The sequence below is a fragment of the Melospiza georgiana genome, chromosome 6, assembly GCF_028018845.1.
Source record: "Melospiza georgiana isolate bMelGeo1 chromosome 6, bMelGeo1.pri, whole genome shotgun sequence".
NCBI classification, from domain to species: domain Eukaryota; kingdom Metazoa; phylum Chordata; class Aves; order Passeriformes; family Passerellidae; genus Melospiza; species Melospiza georgiana.
The window spans coordinates 14,118,588-14,145,295 of NC_080435.1; the positions used below are offsets into that span (position 1 = coordinate 14,118,588).

Here is a 26,708-nt window from a genome sequence, read left to right on the forward strand (position 1 = left end):
ATGTGCCCTCGCAGCCCAGACAGCCAACTGCATCCTGGGCTGCATCAAAAGAGGTGCGACCAGCAGGCTGAGGCAGGTGATTCTCCCCACTACTCCATCCCCTCTGGTGAGAGCCCACCTGGAGTGCTGCATCCTGCTCTGGAGTCCCCAGCACGAGAAAGACACAGACCTGTTAGTTCCAGAGGGCTCGAGTACCTCTCCTCTGAAGAGAGGCTGACAGGTGAGTTTGTTCAGCCTGGAGAAGAGAAGGATCCATAGAGACCCTACAGTAACCTTTCAATATATAAAGGAAGCTGATATAAAAGATATAGAAAGACTTTTTACCAGAGACTATAGTGACATAACAAGAGACAACATTTTTAAATTGAAAGAGGTTAGGTTTAAACTGTAGATAAAGAAGATTTTTTTTTTTTAATAGCATTGGTGAGACACTGAAATAAGTTACCTGAGGAAGTTGTGGGTGCCCCATCACTGGCAGTGTTCAAAGTCAGGTGAGACAGCACTTTGAGCAACCTAGGGTAGTGAAAGATGCCCTTACAGGGGTATTGGACTAGATGAACTTTGAAGGTCCCTTCCAACCCAAAACACTCTATGAATGTATGATTCTATGTTCTTTTCCTCTCCAGAGACACACTCTTTATCAGAACATGCTACAGCAGTTACTTTCACCAAACTGAAAATCTGTTATAGTTTCTTTGGGGGTTTTTTTTGTTTGTTTGGGGTTTTTTGTTTGTTTGTTTTTTGTTTTTGTTTTTAATGAATGCAAAGAGCAGTGAAAAACATGGCAGTGTTCTGCACCCCTTTTTGGCAAAGAAAGCTACTCCGGTACCTTCTGCCACTACCAAAAAACCCTCCTGCTTTTCTCTGGGCTTGTGGCTCTAACCTGCCAGGCCACACTGACTTTTTAGTTTAACTTGCAGCTGATCTCAACCTGTTTGTCATACCCCTCACTTTTGTGCCACAAAATATTAACAAAATAACCACAAGTTATAGTAATTTCTGCTGTTATAAATTTTTGTGCATAATTACATCACTGGAACAGTGATGAAGAACTTTTGCAAGTCTGTCTTTCCCCTTCAGTGATGTTGTTATTACAGGGCTTACTACAAACACTGAGCATGGCATCTTTTTTACATAAATCCGGGTTTTCTTTGAGCATGGGTTGATGTCAGAAAATAACTTTGGTCCGAAATTTTTGCAATATTTTTAAATATGACAAATTGGCAAGGTGTAAATCTCATAAAGTGATTTTTTAAATGCTCTTCAACTTAGATTGCTATGCTGCTATATTCAAAATATGTTTTGAGCTCTGGCTTTTGAAAAATACCAGTAGTAGGCATTCCAGAAATGAAATTTTATAAAGTGCCAGTTCATTTGCTCTGGTAGGTCTTAATCTTTCCATTACAATATCTAAAGATGAGAATTAAAACAATGAAGCTCTTAACAGAACAAATTAAAAATCAAAAGTCTATGTTGCATGTAAAAACACTGAAATGCTTTCTTATATTTTGATAGAGTATTAGATTAAACTGCATACACAAAAATGGCATTAAAAAAAAAAAAGTACCACAGTTTGACTACATGTCAGTCCTAGGTTAATATCTTCTTTATTTACTGGAAATTACTTTTGGATTTAAGGGAAACATAGGAAAAAATATTTTTTAAGCCACTTCTGAAGATAACATGATGGTCTTCCATTTCATTAAGTATCAAAATATTTAGCATTACAAAAATTTTGTTTATAATCATTATGAGTATGCTTACTGTTAAATTGTCTTTTATTTCTGCATATAGAATTTATGATTTACTAAATCTGTTCTGGTAACCATTTTCCCCTTTCTGCTTGCACCAGTCTATTGCCCTCACATTGCTATGGTATTCTTTCAATACATTTACATCATCAGTTATTGAGCATAATAACTTTACATCAGTTTCAGCATAACATATACATATAGTGAGAAAGTATTAGTCATCAAGAACTGCTGATTGTGTTACCCTTTAAGTCTGTTTAAACAATCCTGTGTTGTTGTTGCAGGTGTTACAGCTTTTACTTAGGCCAATATAAGGCAGAACAAAATTTACTGAAGTCAGCAGAACTCTAGTGAGACAATAAAGAAATGGTGGGAAGAGAGAGTTATTCTTTTGTTTATAGTAAAGTGTTAGATTTATAAGTACAACATCCGTTTGATTGTATACCAATCCTGTTATTTCATGTGTTTTGCATTACTGTGCTCCTAATTCCTACTTACAACAATAGTCCCTCTATTATGTGCCTGTAGAAATGAATGTTTGTGGAGAACCAAATAGATCTGATGCTGACAGCTTTCTCAGATGAAAGGTAAAGAGTCCATTTGCATATTTTTATGCACATATCATCTGTATCCAGAAAGTCAATACAAGAAGGGTGGAACAATCAACAGGTTTTACAGAGCTATTTGCTTTATATTCCTTAATCTGAAGTAAGACATATTTTTTAAGCCATCAAATGTGTAAGGCACAGTAACACTTTTTTTTAGGAAATTGCAAAGGTGAAAAACCTATTTGGTTAAAGGTAGAGATCAGTACATTTATGAGGGATTACCTGATATGATTCTTTCTAGATACCAGAAGGGAATCTGGTGAGCTCAGAACTCTCTTCCACTTGGAGAGTCATACTAAATTTCATGCGTATACCAGATGCATGAGTTTTAGTGGCATGAGTCAAGAGGCCACCTTGATACTTTCAGTGCACACTGAAGTCCATATTCCTTGTTTGAACAACATGTTCCTGACCGTTGGTGTATTTCTATCCAAAGAGCCAAATTAAACTCTGTCCTCTTGCTTTCAGTACATGATGTGACATAAATCATGATGGTAGTGGCATGTCCAGGAGCTTTGCCAGACTGAGCACTTAACATAGTTCATGTCCTGAACTAGTGTTCCTTACTCAGCTCCCACACTGGATTTTTAGCACTAGTTTTATAATCTCTATTATAATTACAGTAATGTTGCTGAATGTCCCCTTATTGAATCTGTGACTCTTTCTTCACCATTATTGTGACAATCTCAAAGCCTGAAGTTAAATCAAGTAACCTGGACTTTTTTGCTGTGCCTGGCAGAGATTTTTGGAGGCTTGTAAGACTGTCTCTATTTCATAAATCACGTTTGAAATTCACTCTTGCAAATTCAGACTCTCTTTGGTGTTCATACTGCAGAAAAGTTCAGTGCACCTCCTTTATCCTAGCTCAGTCACATTTTCTTCTCAGGATTACCTATCCTGTGGGACCAAGTGTTACTCCAGTGGTATTCTGCCGTGTTTCGTGAGGTCCTAAAGGAAAACATTAGAGAAGCAAACTGCTGTATGTCACTAGTGGTGATATTGCACTGAATAATGTTTGCTTTCCAAATCCCATTTTCCATAGAAGTAATAAATCATTTAATTGCTTTCCACAAGTCTGCTGCAGCACAGCCAACCTCCTGCTTAACTGGCCAGACAGACTTCAGCAAACACTCTGCACAGGAGAGGTGAAAAGGGGCCCTAACATAATGGCAGGAGAAAATTTGTTTCTGTGTTGGCTAAAGCAACTATTTCTCCCTAAATCACATGCCAGTACAATGCAATCACCCCAAAATACAGCATATTGTGCTGCTCTTAGGTTGTAGCATGGGAGTCTGAGCCCTCATTGTTCTTTCCCATATGCCAGTAAGCAGTAGTGTTTACTGTACAATTTCCATGGGTTCAGCTTTTGTGCCTACTTAATTACAAGGAAGCAGCTACAATTTAAAGTCCCTACATTTCTGAAAGCAGGACAAACACTACTGGACAAAACTTAGATGTTTTGTGACTGAGCAAAGTGCTTTTGAACAGCTTTAAAGGACTGGAATCTTCATTCTTCCTATACATGTCCAGCCCTGAGTCTTTTTTGTCACATACCATGGAGTTCCACAACAAAAAATGAACAAATGTATGATTTGGTAAATTTGCAATGTCAGTAAGTGACAGGAGCTAACTGGGGAGCAGCAAATTTACAAGGGGTCTAGAGAAGTCCTGCAGCTCAGAACACACACAGTGGGACATCACAGGGGTCAGCACTGCAAAAAGGCAGGGATGCCAGAGGCTTTCAGTGTGTTCACTGGAGATGATAACAAAGCAGGTATGAGACAAAATCAGCTCTACTAGACAAGGACTGTTTTCCTGCAAAAATGACCCAGGATTAAAGAAGCAACTTAGTTGCAAAGACAATGGACCCATCTCATCCTTAAATTGTAACTCTGTTCACAAACCAGAAATACTCCCGTGCAACACAATTTCTAAGAAATAGGCTAAAACTAGCTGCAGTTATGTTTTTTCCTCCTGATGCTACTAAAGATTCTGTAAAATCTTTAGGGAGTTTAGGTTCTTTTGATAACTCACAAGAGTGAGTTTCTGCAGAGGCAAAAGTTAAGCAGTCACTGCAGGGTTTAGCTCTGAGCATATCAAATGTATTGTACATCGCTCAATGTCTTGAATGGTTCAAGTATATGATAATTTTGCAACTATTTTATGCCTCAGTTCTTAGTTTATTTTTTTGACTGAGCTTATAAGCAATTATTGGCCTGTTAAAAAAGAAATGTTTCTGATGTAAATTAGCATGGGAGTAATTATTTCATTCTACTTTTGACTTAAATTAAATGTAAATCATGGAAAATTAGGTTGTGAAACCACTCCTCCCATTCTGCTTTCTCCATTTATACTGGTTGATTAGTGAACTTACAGAAAGCTTATCTCCTTATGGAAGTGAATTTGTATTAAGGGTGTGTGTATGAATTTAAATTGTGCTGCTTCTCATTGATTGGCTTCCTAGGATATTGTTCTTATCTGGGAAGTGAGAGGTTTGGATACCAAACCAGTTCAGAATAAGACACTTTTTACAGCTTCAGAAAGCTTTATTTTCACATTTGCCTTCATCTGCAAAGTACTGGGTCAGACAGGGTGTAAATCTTGGAATGAGATGTTCAAAAGAGGCAGGAAGGGTTGGAAGACTAGGGCTGTGCTATTGGCCCTACAGAGCATCAATCACAAACCCACATCCTTTCTGATAACCCACAGGAGCTGATAATGGTTGAAACAGTGTTTGCTGCTGTTGGGTCTCTATAAGCCTGTGAGTAATTTGCAATCTTGGACGACATTTAAAATTCTGCCTCATTTGTGGCCAGTACCATATTTATGGTGTTTTTCAGAGAGCTCGAAGTGCTAACACCCTGGCATCCTGGATCTATTCCAGCATGCATACTTCCAGTTTGTTTACCCATGCTAGCCCTGTAGTTCCATCTCCTGTAGCCAAACCATTTTCTGCTTCTTGTTCTAAACTGGTAAATAAATGCCATGTTGTCATCCTGTTGACTCACAGGGCAGGGCATTCCTACAGCTTGCACTGTTATTATACCTGTCTTGTAAAGAAAGCTTGTTATATCACACATGCACAAAACATTTTAGCTGTCACCATCTTTCCCTCATTCTTTTAACTATTCAAACATTTACCTAAGGAATGGTCATTTTCCATTCTTGGCCAACATGAGGTTTGGGTTTGGTTTTGTTTGTTTTATTTTTACTGGAAAAACAGTTTCCAGACTTCGGGGTTTTTTTAGAAATGCAGTTTGACTTCTTCCTCTGACATTTTTTTCAGCATGGGTGGCTGACATTCTTCCTCTTTTTCCCATTTTCTGTTTTTTACATATGATTAAAAGGGCCAGTAGGTACAACTAACAAATTAACTCTTAGATCAGAGAAAAAATCTACACCAATAAGAGTAGAAATTGATTAAATTGTGACGTGGGCCTGTGAGCAGTGCCAATATTGACTACTTCTACTATCTACATTGGCTAAATACAATAATAATAATAATAATAATAATAATAATAATAATAATAATAATAATAATAATAATAATAATAATAATAGTAGTAGTAGACTCAAGGATCCTAAGAGAGAAAAATATTAATAATTTCTCAGCATTCTCAGGGTAATACTGATCATGTGTTCTTATTCCCTTCACTTAGAATAACTGAGGCAGTGAAGGGACACACTCTATTTACAATTACTTTAGGAGATACATGTGGAAAGCATTTCACTTCCCAGTATCCAACAAATTCCTTCAAACCACCTGTTTGATGCTTCAGGTGTACATTCACATTAACTTTGTATTGATATGAGCCTTGCAAGGCTGTCAAGTTTATTGAATCAAGAATTAAAAGGACTTTCATTAGTTCATCTACATGAAGATGTAGGGATTTTTTTTTTTTTTTTTTTTTTTTTTTTAAATTGAGATGTTTGGCCTAAGTTTCCAGGATGTATAGTCTGATAATATTTGGCAGCATGCTTTTAAGAGTGTTTTTCTCAGAGTTGACCTCACATATGTTTCTTGACATGCTGAAAACCAGCATGCACCATCCTGCTTCACTCAAGACTGGACAATGAGGCCTTACTTCATATTTTCTGCACACCCAGATTGTCAGCAGTAATAGCTGAATAGAACCACTGAAATACTAATTTTGTTCAGTGAGGAGTCTCTTTTTCACCACAGTTTTTTAAATTGTTATCTTGAAAATCAAGGGAAATCAAAATTAGGTAGACTGCCTGCAGCAGTGAAAACAAATGTAGAGTTCCCCTAGGAAGGTTGCCTAATGCTGCAGATTTCTCACATATTCATTTTGGTAGAAAGCATCTGGAGGAATAAGCAGAGCCATATTTAACAGTAAAAAGGCACTGAAAATGCAATAGATTGGTAGGAAAGTTAATCTCCTTATGTTTTAAAGCATGATTTACAGGCAGAGCTGTGATGTCGGATATATTTTCAGTTAAGATAGCGTACACACAGTACAATCCTTTTATTTCATAAAAGCATTAGGATTCTTGGTGAAGAAAGGCTCTATTATAAATGCAACACATTATTATAATTATTGATATGTTAACAATTGTAAGAATTATTGCAAAGGAAGTAAGCTATTTGCTTGAACAATATCATTTTATCATCAGTTCCTATCTATGCACAATATAAATGGGATTGAATCCAGTCCATAATGTCAAAGTCCAACTGAATTTCATTTACAGTGCATTAAGCAGGAAAGAAAGATAATTTGGGAAGTGTGGGATGTTTGCACTTTGCTTACTTTGGCAAGACTCATTCCTGTATAATAATTTCCTGACTCTCCTGACTCTCATTTTTGCAGTCAGCATATGTGGGTCTTTCTCAGTGCCAGGAGATCAGTGAGCTTCTTACAAAACAGGTTACACAATGCTCCTAACATGTGTGCCAAGGGGAAACCCCCTTTATTCCATGTCCTACAGCCTTTTAAAGCAAGTGTTGGCATTTTTTCCATTTTCCTGTGGTTAATTTTTTTAACTTGCTGGAAGTACAAAAAAAAAAAAAAGCAGTCCAGTGTTTGCAATGAGTGCACCTATCAGAGAACTAGGTGGTGCCCAGTTTGAATCATTTGGGCCCTACACTGAGCCCATTTACCACAAAACTTGCAGGTAGATGGAGATATTACTGCTGGCTTTATCCTTTGTCCCTCAATTACATGTTCTTGGCATGTCCTCTCTCCCAGAAGGAGCGAAAGAGCTCCACCACTGCTTTTTCATCAACACCCCCAGCATCACCATCTGCTCTGCATGGTCTCCAGCCCAATGGGTGCTCTGGATTTACAGCTATCCCAGTCAGTTTTTGCTTAGACTTGTCAACACATTTCCTCTTTAAATAGCACAAAAATCTACATGGTGGGAAGAAGGGGAGGAGAGTGCACCCTGAATGATATTGCAAAAGCCTGATCTCCTTTCCCTGACCAGTTGGGAGCACTCTGAGAATGATTCCTGCATCCCAGCTGCCTTGTTTGCATGAGACTGGAGTGTTTAGTGGAGAGGAAGGGAAGGAAGGGGCAGCTGCAAACTCTTGAATATTTTCCAAGGACCTTCTTGCAGGCCATGGATCTCCAGGTGTAAACATTCTGGCATCTCCAGGTGTAAGCAATACAAGCACTACCTGGAGTGCTGACCTTCTGGGAGTCATGTAGGCCATCTCTATCCCTCACTGAATTATATCTGGCTACCAATTTCACAACATGCATGGAGATTCATCCCCCACCTTTTTTGCACTTGGTACTTTGTATGTTCCCCAGCCCAGATGCCAGCAGATAGAAATTGCTGTGGAACAGCTGCAGCTGAGGCAGGGAATCTGCTGGCTGTACACTGGCTCACATCTTGTGGGACTTGTGGCCACTGGGAAACTTGAGGAATTTCTCCTGTCTAAACAGGTGTTTTCTCTAGAGAGATGTGGATCAGGCAATGTGAGGATGCTAGAGTAGGAAGAATGGAGAGTCAGTGATGGGATGCCTTGGGCCTTGTGTGACCTGGATGGGTCTGGCCAATCCTTCTGGGATGTCATCAAAGTCTCGCTTCCTGGGGAACTAAAGGCTGTGCCTCTTCACTGCAGCAAGTACAGGATCTTCATTGCAGCTGATCATTGACACACTGCCCTGCAAATAAATTTTATTTGGTCTTGATTGAGGCTTCTGAATGGACAGAATTTACTTGCTCTCACTCCTCTTGCTATCCCCAGACATTCAGTATTATAAGACCTCTCACACATATCTGGGGATTTTTGTTCTGCTTTTAGAAAATTCCACTGCTGCAAACTCTAGCCATTTTCAGGAAAAGGAAAGTAAGTAAAAATTGGTTATAATTAAATTTAGTAATTGTTTAGTCTGACCTTAGACCAGCTGCTAACTGGTAGTTTTTTATGCTGGACCCTTTTATAATGAGAGTTGTAGCTGCCGCTCCTTTCCTGATTAGTGCAAGCAGAAGAGGTAAGAGGAGGAGGCAGAGAGAGATATAAATTAAAAGAAAAAACGCCTCATGTTGCATTTACAGAGGAATTTCTCTATTTCTTAAAGAGTAACAGCACACAATTCTGTAACTTCAAAACAGAGAGTATCAGGAAGTTGATTACATTTTTGTTGTTACCATATCAAAAATATTGAGTGTTTGATGGACCATGTCTGATCTAATAATTAAAAAACCCCTTTGTCAATGTATTGCCTTTATAGATCCTAAAGCCAAGTAAATTTCAGAAAGAAATCCAACATTTTTCCTTTAAAAAAGTAACTACTGGGCTTCTAGCCCATCCTCTCTTGACTGAGGTTTGTTCGAGTCATGGAGGGTTGGTCTTAAACAAATATCCCAATGAATTTTTTACGTCAAAGTCATGTTCACTCCATTGTGTCTAATGCCGAAGGTATTGAGGAAATTCCATCAACAAAATCGTTTTCCAGTCTCCCTGCGTTCATTGCCAAGAACAGCATCAGCACAGCTGATAAACAGAGCTCCCATTTTCTGTAACATTCCTTTCAAAAAAAAACCAGAGCCAAACCAGTAGAGTCACTGAAATATAAAACAAAAAGCTTAAAACATCACTTTTGTAGTTCTCTGTTGAATTAGACTTAATGTGATGGTAGTAAAATTTAGGCCTAACTTGAAACAGATGCTAAAATTTGCTTCTTGAATTAAGACCCTGCCCTGGTTGGGACCTGCTCATCTTTGGTGTAATAAAAGCTATGCAAGGATGCTCAGAACTACACTGGAAGTGAAAGGCTCTTTAAGGTCCAGTGCCCTTCCTAACAAAATTCATGCATGGTTGTTACCCTTACATGATGTAAGACACATCCACCCCCACCTCCCTCCCTCACCCCCCAGATTACAGTTCTCTAATGGCTATTCCTATTTGGGTTATTTATATCTTTGCAAAAAAATAAGGATGCTGGAACGAGATAGATACTGTTTTTTCATATTATCTGGGATTTATCTCTAGGAAAGTGAAGGAGAAGATTTAAAACTCATGAAGCTCAAAGGAGAATAATTAGAATAGCTTTCACTGCACACCATCTTCAGTTACTAAATAAACAGAGGCCCTATGTGCACACAAACTGTTCCTTATGCCTAAGGCCAGAGCCTGTTCTCTCAAGCAAGCCAGAAGGACTTCAGGTGTTTTTCAAGCCAGATGCTGGAACTAAACCTAACCAAACTTTATGTTCAAATTCTGCATTCTGATTTTCCATATGGGACATTTCCCTATTTCACAACTTCTCTAAAAGAGAAAATAGGAGGATGTGGCTTTGCATTGCAGAACCTAAACTCCTTTTGAATTGCCTCTCCCACTACTTATCTTCATTCCTGTACTCATTCTTTCCTATATCATGTGCTTGTGATGCAACTGCAGGAACAGCACGTGGGCTCACAGCCCATGCTCACAGCAGAAATGTTATAGCCTCAGGATTACAGCATTTGTAGAGCTGGAAGAGTTAATGAAGAGTAAATGGCAACAGGCAACTTGAGAGGAGGGAGAGATGTTAAGAATCGAGGCATTGTTTTCTGGATTAATGGTTCGTACACAGCAGAGAAAGTCAAAACCTTTCCTGCTATAGGCAGCTGGGATTGGTAGAGCCTGGTCACACCTTTAGCAAAAAAAATTCTTAGCAATTTACTGCAAACAATTCCAAGTAAACTGAAACTTTCCAGGTTACTTAGTATTCCTCCTGATGTACTGTTCAGGGAAGACTTAACACTTGTAATTGGAGTTTTAGTGTTTAACACCTGATACTGGAGCTGTAGAAATGGGAAGAGAGAAGTGGGATGGATGGATGGATGAATACCTGTAAGCCTTAATCCTCCTGCTCTGCAAATTCTGGAGGACAGTAGGCTGTGACTGACCAAAGCTAAAAGGGGTGAGTGTTAGGAAGAGTAACCAAAGCACCTAGAGTTACACATAGAAAAAGCAATCTTAACAAACATAGAAAAAGCAATCTTAACAAAGAATCACTAAGAGTGGTTATTGACTGTATTATCCTGCTAAATCCTTCTGACAAAGTTATCCAGCTGGTCAGTACAATGGTAGCTGCTATGCAGAGCTATCTGTGAGAAGAACTCTAGAAGAAATGAGTCCAGACAGAATATCACTAGGAAAAGTGTTATGCAGATTTCCCCGTAGGAAACAATAAATGACAATGTCTTCAGATACCTGTGGATCAGTAGATCTCATTCTCAGTCTCTTTTCTCTCCCATACCCTGCCTTGTCTTTCCCTGGATTACTGCTTCTTCCCAAATGTACCTAAGATTATTTCTAAGTGCTTGCATTCTTCATGAAGGTACTTGGTAATTCAGTTCCATAGAAATACTGGTTTAACTTCATTTATTGAGCCAATACAACCTGCTCCTTGGCCTGCCTTGTGTTATCATAGGTTGACATAATACCAACATTGGTCACAAGTTTTGTGGAGCCAGATGTGCAATAACTGGCAGATACTTGGTCCATTTGCTCCTAATTTTACATGAGGCAGGTGTCTAAGAGGAGGAGCTGGGGTAGAGGTTTGCTTGGCATAGCACTATACTGTATGATGGAGAGGCAGGGGTCATTGAATTAGATTTTGATTCCTAGGATTCTCTTTAAGTTTTAGTCTGTATAGAATGCCCCAAATATCACTTTGGGTTTATAATATCTATTTAAGTGCATTAGTGTGAGTTAAAGTCCTTAGTTGCCCACCAAGTCAATACCCCACCAAGGCAGTTGAGCTAATTAGAGACACAAATCTCCTTGCATCATTCTCCACTGACTTGGGTCCTGAATTAAGTATTTCACTTAGGTAACCAGATCAAACTGAATGTATTTAGAGCCCTCAGATTTTATTGGCAGGTAATCTCCTGACATTAAAACTAGAATTTGATTTGGATACTCATTTAAAGATACTTATCAGGACTCCAGCCTTTGAGCACAAAGTGTTTCCCCGCCTCCCTACCTGTAACCCATCAAATATCTGGTGGTGGTCTGTTATGGAGAGAGATCTCATCAGGAATACGCCCCAGATTGGACCAGTCTTTATCCTGCAATTTATTGTCCAGATACTTTGCAAGTCCTTCAGTGTGCTCCTTGGAGGACCTGAATGCTTTTTAAACCCTCTTGTCCACAAAGCTCACAGCCTGCAATTTCATTCCATCATACACAAGAAATCCTGGGACTGGTCTGCTTGAAGATTACAGATTATCAGGGATGATTGGAACAACAGCATAAAACTGGTAGTAACTTCATGATCAAGGAAACTTCCCATAAACTTGGGGAAGTAGAGTTCAGTTTGTGCTACCATCAAATGTCAAGTTAAATATTACTTTGATTTCTGAAGGCAGTTATTGTTTCCAACTCCTAGCCCTGCAAAGCGCTGCCCGGTCCTAGCATCACCCCTGTCATGTGTGCTCTTGTGATCAGTGGTATTTCATGGAAGATGGCTCAAACCAGCAGACATGAGCTTCTGGGAGGGACCAGATTTTAGTATCTGGGGGTGGTTTTCAGCATCCTGAGTGAAGCAGCTCATTCAATACAGAATTTCAAATATCAAGGGCAGGGAAATCAAGGGGAAGATCATCACTGACTACAGCTGGACTAAGATCACATCTGTCATCAACACTGCCTCTGGTGATTTTGTGTATCAGCTGACTCCAGACTAATGTTGTAGTTACATGTGATGCAGGGTGCAAGGAGAGAAGCCCTGTCCAGGGGCTATAGGAAATCAAAGGACCTTCTTCAGCAGAACTGCAAGAATAACTCAGCAACAGAGAGGCACACATTACTCAATATGAGAAAGGTGGAATTCCTCTGTGTCTGCACTTAATATCCATAACTGGGGAACAGTGAAACTGCTTGTAAACACATAGAAGTTTCCTGTAGCATGACTAAAATTAATTATAAAGAATATTTATTTTTACAAAATGTCAGGGGTTATCATCAGTTCATCCAGCCTCCTTGTTCTTCATCCCAAAGAACTTTGAATTGTGAATTTCCTTTCCAACTCTCTCTCCATCTCATCCATCATCTTAAGCTTATACTTCCTAGGTCACTTTCTGGGTGTTGCCAGGACATTAGGTATGTTCATATTGTATTTCATGCTACTCTATGAAGTGTCCCTTAATGAAGGCTACCCCTATTTTAAAATATGATCCACTCACTAAATTCAGCTATGGATTTTTATCCTACATTTTTTTATCCTCTGAGTATCCGCTTTAAGTATTATGAGATCCAGGAAAATGAAACCATTCTTTATGGATCAGATTTTTCCATCAACTTTGGAAAATAATAATATAGGGTACTACTAAGTTGTTGGACTTCTAAAAAAGTATGATAACCCACCATCTTTACACGATAGGATTTTGTTGATTTTTTCAGCCAGTGTTTCAGAAGAGCACTTCTTTCCTTGACTTTGTTTCTTAGCTTAAAAACATCCTGATTAAGAAGAACTTGAGGAAGTGCTCATATAGTTTGATAAATTCCCCAAATTGTTATGCAAAATTAAATGCTCACTGGTAAATATAAATCACTTTACTTTTTGGGGAGGTGAAGTCATAGATAAATAAAAGGCAATCGTCAGATAATATTTTCACAGTAATGAACAATGGATGTATGTTTGCATAGTTGTACTCAGACAAGAAAATTTTCCTTGTTGAGACACTGACACCTATGCAAGACAAATTTGCTCAAGTCTGTGCTAAACTGTCTGCTTTGACTGGATGAAGCAGATTCAGTGTGATCAGAGATGAGTAAGAATAGGGACAATGGTCAACTGTTATATCAAAATCCATCAGACACATGTTCCAGAAAAACAGGAGTGAAGGAAACGTGATCTATTGTAGTTTGAGGATCCTGCATTTTCCCCGAGGGAGCCCTTCCCCAAAGCCTAAGTAGTTAAAATGCACAACCTTTTGTTTGCTTCACAGTGGCTACTTACGTGAGAGGTCTCAGGGTTAAAGCACCATAAATCATATTTTTATTTTGTCAGGATGCTTAAAAATCTGATACAAACAGGCTCCTGACAAAAATGTTACACCACTGGAAAGGCCAGGAGTCATTGATTTTATGTTTACAGGTTCTCTTCCCCAGATTCAAAACAATCCAGTTTACAGCCCAATAAGATTTGTCGTGGAAGCAATTTCAAACTTTGAAAGCCAGTTATATGAATGGCTTAACAGGGACAGATGAGCTAGCTAAGGAAAACTGAGATGCTCATTCCTCATTATAATATTGCCCATTTAATTTCAAATTATTTCCCCAAATATTTGTATAAAACATTAACCTAAAGGCTGAGGTGCCTCTTACTTCAATTCAGTCTCAATTTGTGCTGCAGCTGTCACAGCACCACTATGGAGCAGAACTAGCAAGTCCACAGACAGGGAAGGTAAACCAGCAAAGCCCTAATTACAGAGCACTGAAAACCGTACCCAGAGTGTCTCTCTTAATCTAATAAGCACGGTCCTACTTTCCATTGAAGTTCATAGAAGGTAGCAGTACAAGAGAAAAGGCACCCGAAGATCTGCTGTAACAGCTCTTACCCTAAGGCTGTGTGAAGTGAATGGGTTATGAATGGGCTGAAGGAATGGGTGAAATAAATGTGTGAATGGGTTAATGAATGCGTTGAAATGAATGGGTTAAAAGTTTGAATCCTACAGATGTTAGGGAGTGCATAGAATTGAACAAAATCTGGAAAGGTTAAATTTCAGGATGATATTGTAATTTGCAGATTTAATTCAAAGACATGGAGGGGATGTTGATTTGGCTGAAGGGCAGTGTAGTTTGCCTGAGAATTAAGGCCATTCTGCCTCTGTGTGTGTGCTCTTTGTACTGGAGGAAGATGGGACAAACAAAATCTAAGCAATAAATTGATTTTAAAGATCTGCTAAAAAATATGATTACCTTGTTCAGGTACGAAAAATAGCACATTTAGGAAATTACCAAATGCCTGTGCATTCCCACTGGGGCTCTCAGAAGCACAGTAACTGCACAAGAAGGTTTTCCTGAAGTTTCCAACGTGAAAACACAGATGTTTTTTATTACAGCAAACAGCAAATAGAAAATTTATATGAAACTAATAAAAAATTCTCAGAATCTCTACCTCAAACATAGCAAGTTTACAAGAGAAAAAAGATAAAGCATTTACAGCAAGTTATGTGCCTCAATGGTGCCTTATCAGGTTATATGGATACCAAAGATCACACAAGTGCCAGTTAAGAGAGCAATAAAGTATGTACAATATTAAGCTTTAGCAATATTGACACTTGCAGGGAAGCAGAAGGTAAGCTGTGTTAAATAAATCTTAATAAATCCCATTAAAGTAAGCACTGTTTGCTTGCCATAAAATCAAATCACTAACACAGCTGTCCATGCAGAACATTATCCACATGGTTTCAGATAAAGACTTGTAACTTCATCCTTCAGTTTTCCTTGACAAATGGACTGAGTCCCTCTTCAGCAATTTGTCTTTTGTCAACACCTTCTGAACGATGGAACTTTATAAGCCACACAGCTGACAAGTTTGCTGCTGGGACTTCAACAAGAAAACTAAACCAGATATCCAACATCAAGGTAGATTTAAAATTAGTTCTTTGATATGGTAAAAGGGCAAAAAGTAATTTGTTTTCTTAGTTTTCAATTTATGTGTCATACTATAATAGTATTTTACCTTCAATTTATTTAAATGCCCTGGAATGCAAGCATACAAACATACATATATCTCACTCTTAGTATTAAATATAGTTTTATATTTTATATAAATATTTCCCCATAACACAAAACTTAACCAAAAATTAATATGTGTTAGAGCTACTCAAAGAGGCTCTAACTTGCATTAGTTATAATTTCATTAAAATGATTACATTAATTATAACAATTAAAAATGCTTCAGTGAGGTAAAAATACCAGCTTAGAGCCACAAAACAGGTGGACATCATCTTTGAGCATATAATCCAAAAAGTACAAATGTTTTAATTTAATATTTGTGTTGAGCCTTGATTTGTTTGAATCTCCCTAGCATGCATACAACTGAATGGATAGAGCTTTTGTGGGTTAACCTGTAGGTCTATCCTACACACGCTGAAGAGAACTAGACTTGGTAGCTATGGGGATCATATGGATTTCCATGGAAACCAGAGGATAAGTCAGAGAGGATCTATATAAAACACTGAATGTTTTCCTGCAGTGTCTAATCAGAGAGCTAACTCTCCAGCTGCTGGCTGCCACAAGACAAGGAAGGGCTCAAGTCATAAAATAAATCAGATCAGGGTTTCAGTCACTTTGGAAATGCAAGTTTTTAGTTTCATTTGGCTTATTGCACTGACAGGTCCATGAACTAAATAAACAGACAAAAACTACCCAGAGTCAAGAGTCAGAAATAAGCACTCATGGCTATGGTGTAGGTTAAGACAGAAACAAAAAAAAAAAAAAAGCAAAATTCCTGATTTTCAGTCATTGTCCAGAAAGAAAAAAAGATTGGTTTACCTCATGTAGATGTTTTCTCACTGCACATGAAATCACAAATTCCTTGTCTTGCTGCTCCTCTCTGGACAAAAATTTGAAGGGAAGGGACAATTTAGACAGTGATTTTGAGTATCTTCTAACATCATAAATGTACATAATCCCTTCTCATACTAGAACATCATGTTCATAGTTTTTATGTATAGCAAGAGATTGAGACAGTTCCTTGTGCAAAATCTCTGTATGAAGAGGAAACCAAATTTGTGCATAAATGCGCTTGTAGGCATACATAAGTGAATATTAATACAGATGGCTTTGAAAAAACTTGCTTGACTCATCTGGTCTGCTCAATCTTCCTTTTTTCCAATAAAATACATGTATTTCAGCATATTACTTATTTTTTCTTAAGTCTCTGTTACTCAAAAGGAGCAAGGACTATGAAGTAGTTAATTAAAATAAGTTAAAAGAGGATAGCTTATTTAGCCAAAGATTCAGAAGGTGATACGACATTTCTTTGTATACAAAGAAAATATTTGAATTGGAATTGGGGTGAAATGAGTGTGATTCAGCAAAGGTGATGTACACAGAAAAGCCTACATCCCATTCTTTTCTGTATCCTTTGCTCTGTTCCTCATTACAAGACATCTTTAAAGGCTGATTTTTTTATGTCTTCTTGATTTATGACCTCCAGGTGAGTTTTCTCTGAGAAAGCAGTATTTCACATTTGTGCCTTTAATGGAACATCCATTCAAGAGGCAAGGTAAATGTCTTCAGGAAATAAAATACAGTAGGGCACAGTGACTTTTGGAATTTATGCCGTCTCCCTTATGCAGCAGTAGTGACAAGCAGACATCTGTTCCAACATTTCCATGAGGTCTTCTGCCTGCATAGCACACTTTATTTTATTGACAGCTCCAGACTGACTTTAGAGCTTTATCCTGCTATCACTGCAATGAATGGAAGGTTGGGATTTTCATGTGATCTTTCAAGATCAGCTATGTTTGCTTTAAGACTGGCACCAGAGGACTTGGAGGCTTGTCATGAAATAGTGATGGCAAGCCTGACTTTAAGCATATAGTCTCTGACATGAGGAAATTTTATGCAAGTGGAACCTATTCTCTGTTTTCTAGAAAGATTTCAGATAGGTTCACTGTGCTCTGATTTGTCCTTTTTTTAATGCATAGTAGCTTTACCTGTAGCAAACTGGCTAGCCTCTACAAATCATTTCCTACAGGTTCTTGGACAGGTATCAAATCCAGAAAGAAGGTTAATTAACCTTTGCGGTCAAGCTGATAAAGCACAAAACTTATTTGCAGCAGTTACACTGACTAAATACAGATGGTTAATCTTGATGAGGACATCAGCCATCAATATGTCCTTTAAGCTTTTACTTCCCTCTAAATATCACTTTGGCTGTGATATCTCCCCTGCTATGAAATTTTAGATAGATGGAAATTCCTGAGAGGTTTTTGAGGCATGCAGTTTGGATCTCTGCATATTTCTGCCAAAGGAATGAGAAATTAGTTAATGTGCTGCTCTGGCTTCATTTGGCTGTTGGAATGATGATGTTACTGGCACACATGTACTGGCAAATTCTCTTAGGAATCCTTTCGGATGAAAGGTATTATTCAAATGTAAATTTTAAATTTTAGCAATATCACTTGTAACTTTGGATTAGAAATTACATGAGCAGATGTTGAATAGGCTGCCTAATTTTCTTCGAAATGCAAGGTATAAGGTAACACTGTGCAGGCCTGGTTTGAGTCTAGAACAATAGGAATTTAGGGAGGCCAGGAGTTAAAAGCAAGGAATACTGCAAAAGACAGGCAAGGTCTGTAAGTGTCCCTGCCTGCTCACTTATCTTTTCAGAAAAAAAATAAGAGGCATCATGATAGAAACTGTTTGTTGTCTTCTTTCAAAGCCTATCACATTCCCAAGGAGTCTTTCCAATACCTTCATCAGTTTTGTTTTCAGTTTTAAATTTTCCATGTACCTCCACAGCTTTCTTGGCAATATGGCTTCCAACAGACCACATTTCCATCAGCTCCAGAGGCTGCTGCTCAACATTCACTCATTTTGTACCACTGACAACAGGATGCTGCTTCCTCTGCCACATTTTTGAAAAGACCTGATTTGTTCTAGAGTTGGGCCTTTTTACTGTGTTCTTTAAGGATGCATACACTGATTTATGAGCACAGGACTCCAAACAATCTGTGTGCCAGAAACTGTTCAGTCCCACTTTAGAACTACATTAGAACCTGACTTGTGTCCAGCCTTTTTGCAATTGTCAAAGAATGAGGATATCTTAGAGATTGTCTCTGCTGATGTTCAGAGATAGTTTGTTTTGCTTTTTACCAGCCACCCTCCCACCTTTACATCTGGTCCTGTATCCTGTATTCTGTATCCTCTATCTATCCTGTATCCTGCACTGAAATGCACATCCATGCATTTTTTTAAGTCAGCACAGAAGATTCCTGCCAAAGGCCAGGCGATGCCAAAGGGGCCTCTCCTTGACATCTCATATCCATTGCTGTGAGGAACATCTTTACAAACACTTGGTTCTCCTCCAGATATCTCTCTATTCCATACAGAATGTGAGAGAAGGTTTGCTGAGAGGTCAGGAGCCAGGAAGAAGGAATTGTGCAAATCCTGTGCACCAGCTTTCTGTGTTAGGTTGTGCACGTGTGCCGGGTCCAAGGACACAGACACTGGCTGGCAAGTCAGCAGCAGATGGGTCAGTCTGGGCCCCAGAGGTGACCAGATCTCCCACCATGGTCAGGCTGCACTGCTGTCTGCGGGGTCAAGTGAAAAAGCTCAGTGGTGAGATGAAAGGCAGATAGGAGCCCAAGGCCAACATTAAGGACAGCGTAATGTCAGCTACAGCTGCAGCTTTACTTACATAGCAGAACTATTCAAAACTGTAAGGACACACGTACACAGATTCTTCACTGAATGCTTTCAGTGAGTCACCCCACTATTTGCAGTGATTTAGCTTTAGGCAAAGCAGCAAGGTCTTCCTCCAGAAAAGTTTTCCCAGGTAATAACCTATACTGTTGTCGCAGACAGGAAAAAAATGCTGGCTTTTCACTTCCCTTAATCTTGCTAATTTTTGATGTTAGACAGCTGGGGTAAAAATGAACCAGAAAGAGAATGAAAACTACTGAAATAAAAGTATCTGCTATCTAACCTGCATAATTGTCTGCATTTCCAGCACAGAACTCCTCAGTAATAACTCTATCTCATTCATTCAAGGCCTTACATGTGCTGTGATTACACAAGCTGTTTTAGGAATCCAGTGTGGAGAGGTGATTTCCATTTATAAGCAAGGCAGAGTACAAACACTGCAGAAGAGAGGATAACTATTGCACTCTATTTAGTTGAAAATTTAAAGCAAGTTTTCTAGCCATGAAAATTCCTCCAAGCTGTAATCAGACCACCATAGGATTGGTGGATCTTCTCCTTTACTGAATTTACCTCTGATGGTCAATTTTTATCCATAGAATTGTTCTTTCAGAAAATCATCTAGTTTTATGTATGATGGATGGGAAACAATGACCTGATGCTGGGGTAAAAGGTGAATAAGTCACCTACTGAACCTACTGAATTGTTTATACAAGACATTAAGAGTTTCTGAAAGGTGCCATTCACATGCAAAGTGGCCAAGATTGTGCTACAAGTGTGTATCCAGCAAAAGGAGGTAAAGGAAGCAGAGATGTTGCACTCACTTGATCACTGGCATTGGAAACTAAAGATGGAAAACATTAGAAATCTTTGCTAAATTCAAGTTTTACTCTCAAGTCTCTGTACCAGCAGAATACCTTCAAAAACCTGTGGGTTTAAAGTTATCATAGTGGTTCAGGTTTAAAACACAGTGAGGTGTAGTGTTTCCACTGATTTTATTGACATTTTTATTGAGATCACCACCACAACTAAGATTTTGCTGTGTTTTCAATTGGAACAAATGAGAAAGTACGTGATTTTGTACAAACATTGCTGACTTTCCAGTGGATGGATGTGAGCCCGTGGTCATTTCTGCCTTTCTTGTCTGATTTTTGATGGTTGAAAAGTCAAAACTCCTTGTATTTTTAGCTCCTGCTTTACTAGAAAAAAACAACCAGCTACGTGGCAAATTACTCTAAGAGCTTGCAGTAATGTTCCAAATTTTTTAAGTACCACTGACATAGTAAAAGTATACCTGGGAATGTAGAGATAATCTTGAAGATAACAGGTATTACCCCATTATATTAAGTAATTAAACCTTAGAGACCCTGGAAGAAAAAAGAGCACTATAGTCAAAACTACCTTCTAAAGACCTTTTCCTAATCTCTGTTACTGGCATTCTTTTTGTCCAACACACACTGCCATATAATCTCTATGAATATTTACTGAGGCCTTGCTGCTGGTTCACTATTTTTACCTAGACAACAAGATTCATGGAAACATTGACAAATCATAATCTAATCACAGATGAGATACTGTAAACGAGCTTTACGTGACTGTACTGGAGTGGCTCAACAGGTTTTGATACGTGTGTGGTACACCTCTGAGTGCTTTATGGGGACATCTCATTAGATTTACATCCACAAGGGCAGTGTTTTATTGGTTTGAGAACTTCTTACAACAACCAGTTCCTACTTCACCTCAGAAAATTGCTCTTATAATGACTCTATCTATCTATCTATCTATCTATCTATCTATCTATCTATCTATCTATCTATCTATCATCTATCTATCTCAGTTTGGAAGACCCTTTATTGTTTGGGGTTTTTTGTTTGTTTGTTTTTATTTCTCAGATAAAAGTAGCTGGATGTGGCCTTGTCTGCAACCATGCTGATCTGTTTTCACAATGAATTTTCAGGTGCTGCTTGTGTTTGGCCCAAGGCTGACACATTTATATATCTCAGTTCCTCACACCTTTAGCTCCTTGAACGGCACCTTCTTCAAGACCAGTTACTGTGCATTGATTTCAGTGAGCAGTTTGTACCTGGCTCATTTGTTGGCCACACAGGTAATTGTTGATCTGTGCCTTTAATATGTTATCAAACCAAAAGGAGCCAAGAGCTGCTCTGTCTACATTTACACACAGATCGACCTGCTAGCTGTGCATCAGGAAGATGGAAAGGGATTAAAACACAAGGATTTTTTTAAAGTTAATGAGTGCTGCAGTATCTGTGTTGGAGGAGTTTCTCTTTTCTGTCAGTCAATTTGATCAATGTTTCTCAATCCTATATGAAATCCAGGAGATTGAAACATGCTCATAGAAGGTGCTGCCATGGAGAAATTGCTGCTTGAGGAAGCAGCAGTTTAAGCCCCTTTGGAGATAATCTCAAAAGTATGATAAAGATTTTATTCAATTAGTCAAAAATATGAAGATATATGAGTATGTTCACAAACACTGAGGAAGCTTGATCTACCTATTGTGAAAGTAAAAATTTTACTGTATATGGTTAATCATCAAAAAAGAAATAATCAGAAAAAGCTAGGTATTTCCATAAAAATTATCTCTGTTTCATTTCATTCCAGTTTCTTGGAAACAGGAATAATAGAAACATGACAAAAATCTAATGTGTATAGTCTTTGTAAAATCTTTGAGAGGGTCTGGCAATACTACACTTTACAGAACTTTTTTTCCATGAGGACTGCAATCATAACTTCTATGGTAAAGTTCATCCAACTTTCCCTGCAGTACAGTGCTATGAATCATTTGCATGAATAATGCCCTGAGAAAGCCTGTTTCTGAGCAAGCATTGCGAAAGGAAGCATAGGCATCTGACACAAACACTGCAGATATCAAACAGGGCATAAAATGAAGTCCACCTCTTTCCCTTTGTCTAATTAATTACGTTCTAGAAAAATTAGCCATATCCAGAAACTGTGAGCATTGTTGCAGATCTTTTGGGAGGTGCTCCTTTACGTCATACCCTTTTCATTCAATATTGTTAACGTAAAAATACGCAACACAATGTAGTGAGCTTTGTTATAGTTACTAAAGATAAAGATCTACACATTCACCCCCTGCCTTTTTTAAGGCACCTTTGGCCTCATGGTTTTGTTCCTCCCTGCATGGGTACAGTGTCTCTTGGTACTAGGGAGTTGAGGAGGTAAACACTGTGTCAAAGGGAAAATAGTCTCTATGCATGACAACCTTTAAATGTCATGCTCGACCAGAGAAACAAGGGAGAAACTGTATTTTCCATCTGCACTTCAAGCTCAATGGATCACCAGGTCTGAACATGGCCCATCTGGTTTCCAGCTGCACAGAGTAATTTGTAAAGCTCCATATTAAATCATTCCAGTTCAAAGAATTTTTGACAAATATCCAGAAGTCTATAATGCATAAATGGCTTCATTATACAGAATCTGAAATGCAGACTTGACTGATGGTGCAGGGATTCAGCATGAATCCACTGATAGTGGTGGGTTCAGGATATTCTTGGATTATGTGAAATATGTTCACCCCATAGAAAGTAAATAGTAAAGATACAATACAGATAAAAATCCAGTGCCCAGCTCAGGGGTTGTTCAGTAAGGAGTAAAGATACATGGATGGTGACTGCCCAAGTGAACTTTACTGCAGTATCTGCATAGGTGGAAATTCATTAGTCATAAGTATGTAAAATAATTTTCCCTTTTTGTAAATAATCTGTTTATCTGGCTTGTGCACCCTTTCATGTGGAGAAATACCCATCACTTCAGTTAAGAAAACTAGTGGGCCATATTCTCCTGTGGCATGGTTTGTCTTTCCTGCATTAGGACAGTCTTCAGTGTGATCGTGATTACAGCAGAATAGAGGTGCTACATTCTATTGTGAGTGTCCCCCCCTCTTTATAAACATCATGAACACACCATGTGCATAAGACATTGTAACCATGCTACCTTTTCAGTTCAGCTAAAAGCATGTGACTGACAATGTACAAAGCAAACATGAAGTAAAACAAACCAATCAAACCCATGTAAAATACATACATGAAAAATTCAGTAAAATAAGCAATGTTAGGAAAAGACTAACATGTTACACAAGCTGTGAAACAAGACCTGGCTTCTCTGCTGAATAGCAAGGGTTGAGCTTATAGATCAATATTAGCCTTTCTTTTAATAGCAACAGTTTTTCTTTTACTTCATGGGGTTTGCAAGAATCTAGGGCCTCTGAGATCACATACTTGCCAGATTCCACAGAAATCATCCAGTAGCTAAATGTATTGTCTGGGAACAGCGGATGAATAGGCGGCCAGATCATCACTGGATAACCTTAACTGCAACATGAAAACCTGAAGCAATAAAAAAAAAAGAGTTTATTCAACACAGTAGACAGCTGGGGAAGCAGTGGAGTTTTATACTCAGTTAAATGTACATTTGTCCAGTATTCTGCCTTTCTGTTCCTCCTTCTGTTCCCAAGCCCAGTACATAAGTGAAATGGAGCACCATAACCTGTGGTAGGAAAAGGCCTTAGAGGTAGAGAAACTAAAATGCCCACAGCACAGCTGAATCTCCAGAAAGGCCCTATGGCTTTCAGCTATCTCCATTTTCTAGTGGGCTCTGCAGCAAGGCAGGGGTGGCAGCTGCTGAGCAGTGAGGTGTGGTGCTGATGCCCAGTTTTCCCAGCAAGCCTAAGGCTCTCATACAGAGCAGAAGGGAAGCAAGGTAGCAGTGAAAGGTTTTTGTTTTGCCTGTGAAAGATGCAAGTTTTCCTCCTTCACCAGCTCTTTGTACGCTTCTGGGCAGTGAATTTCATTGACCTATACAAAGAGTCCTTTTACCTGGAAAATCACCCAGTGAGCTTCCTCATCCCTGCAGGATCAGTTGTCTTGTAGTACAAGGGAATGGTGCAAAAACCCTTCCTGGAGAAAGAAGGAATGAAACTCCCCAGCAAAAGATGCCTGCAGTCATCTCTGTGCCATGTGCTTTGTACACCTGGTGGGTGCATCTGTTCCAAACTCTCCTTGTTTCCAGACAGTACCTTGACTCTCAGTGACAATGATTAACTGCAATATCTTGTCTGTAATATGACATCTCTCTCCCAGCATCCACTTCAGCCTCGTGTGACACAGGAGCAAACAGAATCCACCAATGAAACACACTCTTTTCATCCCTTCTTCAACAAATACCTTCCATTTCTCATTTGTTTCAGAGATGTACAAAGCAAAGCACCTTCCATGTGGAAATCGCAGGCTGACGCCACTTCACGTTCTGCCATCTGGGACTGTTCCAATTGAAAACCAATACAGTATTTAGGTTGTTTAAATAAAAGCTACAAGTTTACCCTGTCAATGATTTGTAATATTATTTTAAAAGTCTGTTATCATTCCCTTGATTTGGGATTTTAACTTAGAAGAATTGTAGCAGGTCTCAAGGATGAAGCTGTGCAGAGATGCTGAACCTATTGCCTAAGGACATGTACTGCTGGGGTGTTAGATTACAATTAATAGAAAGGGAGGAATGAGTTTTTCAGGTCAATACATAACAGCCTTTCTAGTAAGATAAAAAAAGATCTTTTGCAATTGCCAAATGGGTCTTTTTCCTATGTCTGTGTGAACATTTTGTCTGTGTGATCATTACAAGTGGTCACTTTGCTAACATGAGGAATGCATCTCGCTGGGAACTGGTGGTCACTGCTGACACAGGAATAGAAGTTTTCCTTGGACTTCCATCCAGTGACAAACAAGGAAGGAAATGACCACATGGACAGCATGGCTATTTCTTAGGTCATCCAAGTCCAAAAATTATATAAAAATATGAGGACTGCAGAGAAAGCATCAGCACTGTTACTGAAGCTAACAGTAGCAGGTCTGTATTTTCTTTCAAGTAGGTAGGCTGTGTAATAACTTTAAATAATATTGTTAAAAGCTTTGCTTTTTTCTGTCTGGTTTTCAACAAATATAACTAAACTAGGAATATTTGCCTACAGCTGTCACCAGAACCCAAACATTTCAAATTGGTATATACTATATATATCTAGTTACAAATATAATACCTCCTCCAAATACTGAAAATATGTAATTATGTCCAGTGGTTGTCCAGTGTTAATGCTGATGAAGAACAAAAGGAAAGTTTTTGACCAAAGTGTTTAAAAAAAAAAAAAAAAAAGGAAATGCAGAGAAAAATGTAGTTCTCAAGCTAGCTCTTGATGTTTTTAAAATAGCAGCCTTTTCCCATGCAATGCATGGAGTGTTAATAACAGGTGAGCTAAAGAGCAATTTCTAATATCGGTATCATGTTTCAATACATTCACAATATTTATTACAGTATAATAGGAACTATTGAAAACATTTCTAATACTCTAGAATCTCAGTAGTAGCATCATATCACAACCCCTTTTCTCCCATATTCAAAGTTTTTTCTTAAGAGAAGCAAAAATGGCAGGTATTGGAAAGGAAGACTTATTTGATTAGTTGTTTTGTTGGGGTTTGTGTTGGTTCTGTCTTTTATTGGTTAACATTATAATTACACCACTTATAGTACTAATATCACTAGAAACATAACGTCAAATATTAACTTTGTGAGTGTCTTGAAAAATACTGCTGGACTTAAAAGGATATTTGATCCTAAAATATCTTTGCTGTGCAATTTCTAAAGATTTCAATCTTACCACATGAATGTACTGCAAGATTAATTTCTTGTATTATTCCTTGAAAAGCAGCCATGTGACTGTTCTGATATTAAGTTAAACCACAATATACTTATTTTATTCTCACGTTCAAGGCTCACACCTTCTTTTGTCTGTTTGAGCAATTGTACAGCTTTTAGCAAGGCCTCTCAAACACTTACTGGTTTCTGTTTGCACAGCTCTATGGTCATTAGAGTTAGAAGTTTAATACAGTGAATAAATACCTCTCCATGACCTGCTGACTGCCTTCCACATTCATTTACTGATGCATTAGAGCCTGATCCAGTTCCTATTTTGGATGTGCAGGTCTTCAACATTGCATCAGAATTTATTCTTCTCAGAACTGTGCTAGGATTTTCAGTGAGGACACCAAAGTGGGCCTTATTGAGCTCATGTAATATGAAAAACTGATTTAGCCCTGATTTAGAAGGATGTGTGAGTGCACAGTAAATGGATAGATATGGAGAGCAACCACATTGTGGAAGGCTCTTTTTACCTAACTTTGGGGATCTGAAGTTTGAGAACATAAGACTTCACAAATGCCTCACTTACTCTGTCCAACTCACACCAAGAGAGGGGTATCATTTTTGAGAGCTGCTCATCTTCCTCTCTGAACTAATGGAACTCTACATGGAACCATAAGGCCAGAGAGCTGTCTTCAGATGGCTCAGCTGAAGGGAGTCTTCCTAAACGTGACAGACCATATCCTTAGAGATTTTATCTTATGTAAAAAATAAAACAGATACTTTCATAATTCAGCTGCAGCAGCATGAGCTATTTTAGATGCATTTGACACAGGTTTTGTG

General features: G+C 38.5%; 1 protein-coding gene across 1 annotated transcript in view; it reads left to right on the forward strand.

Annotated features, from left to right (window-relative positions):
• Positions 1–26,708, forward strand: part of MUC5AC (mucin 5AC, oligomeric mucus/gel-forming) — a 106,926-nt gene continuing 80,218 nt past the window's right edge. Inside the window, exon 1 of the mRNA XM_058025778.1 lies at positions 1–220. Within this exon, the coding sequence (XP_057881761.1) occupies positions 1–220 (220 nt within the window). The remainder of the gene's footprint in view (positions 221–26,708) is intronic.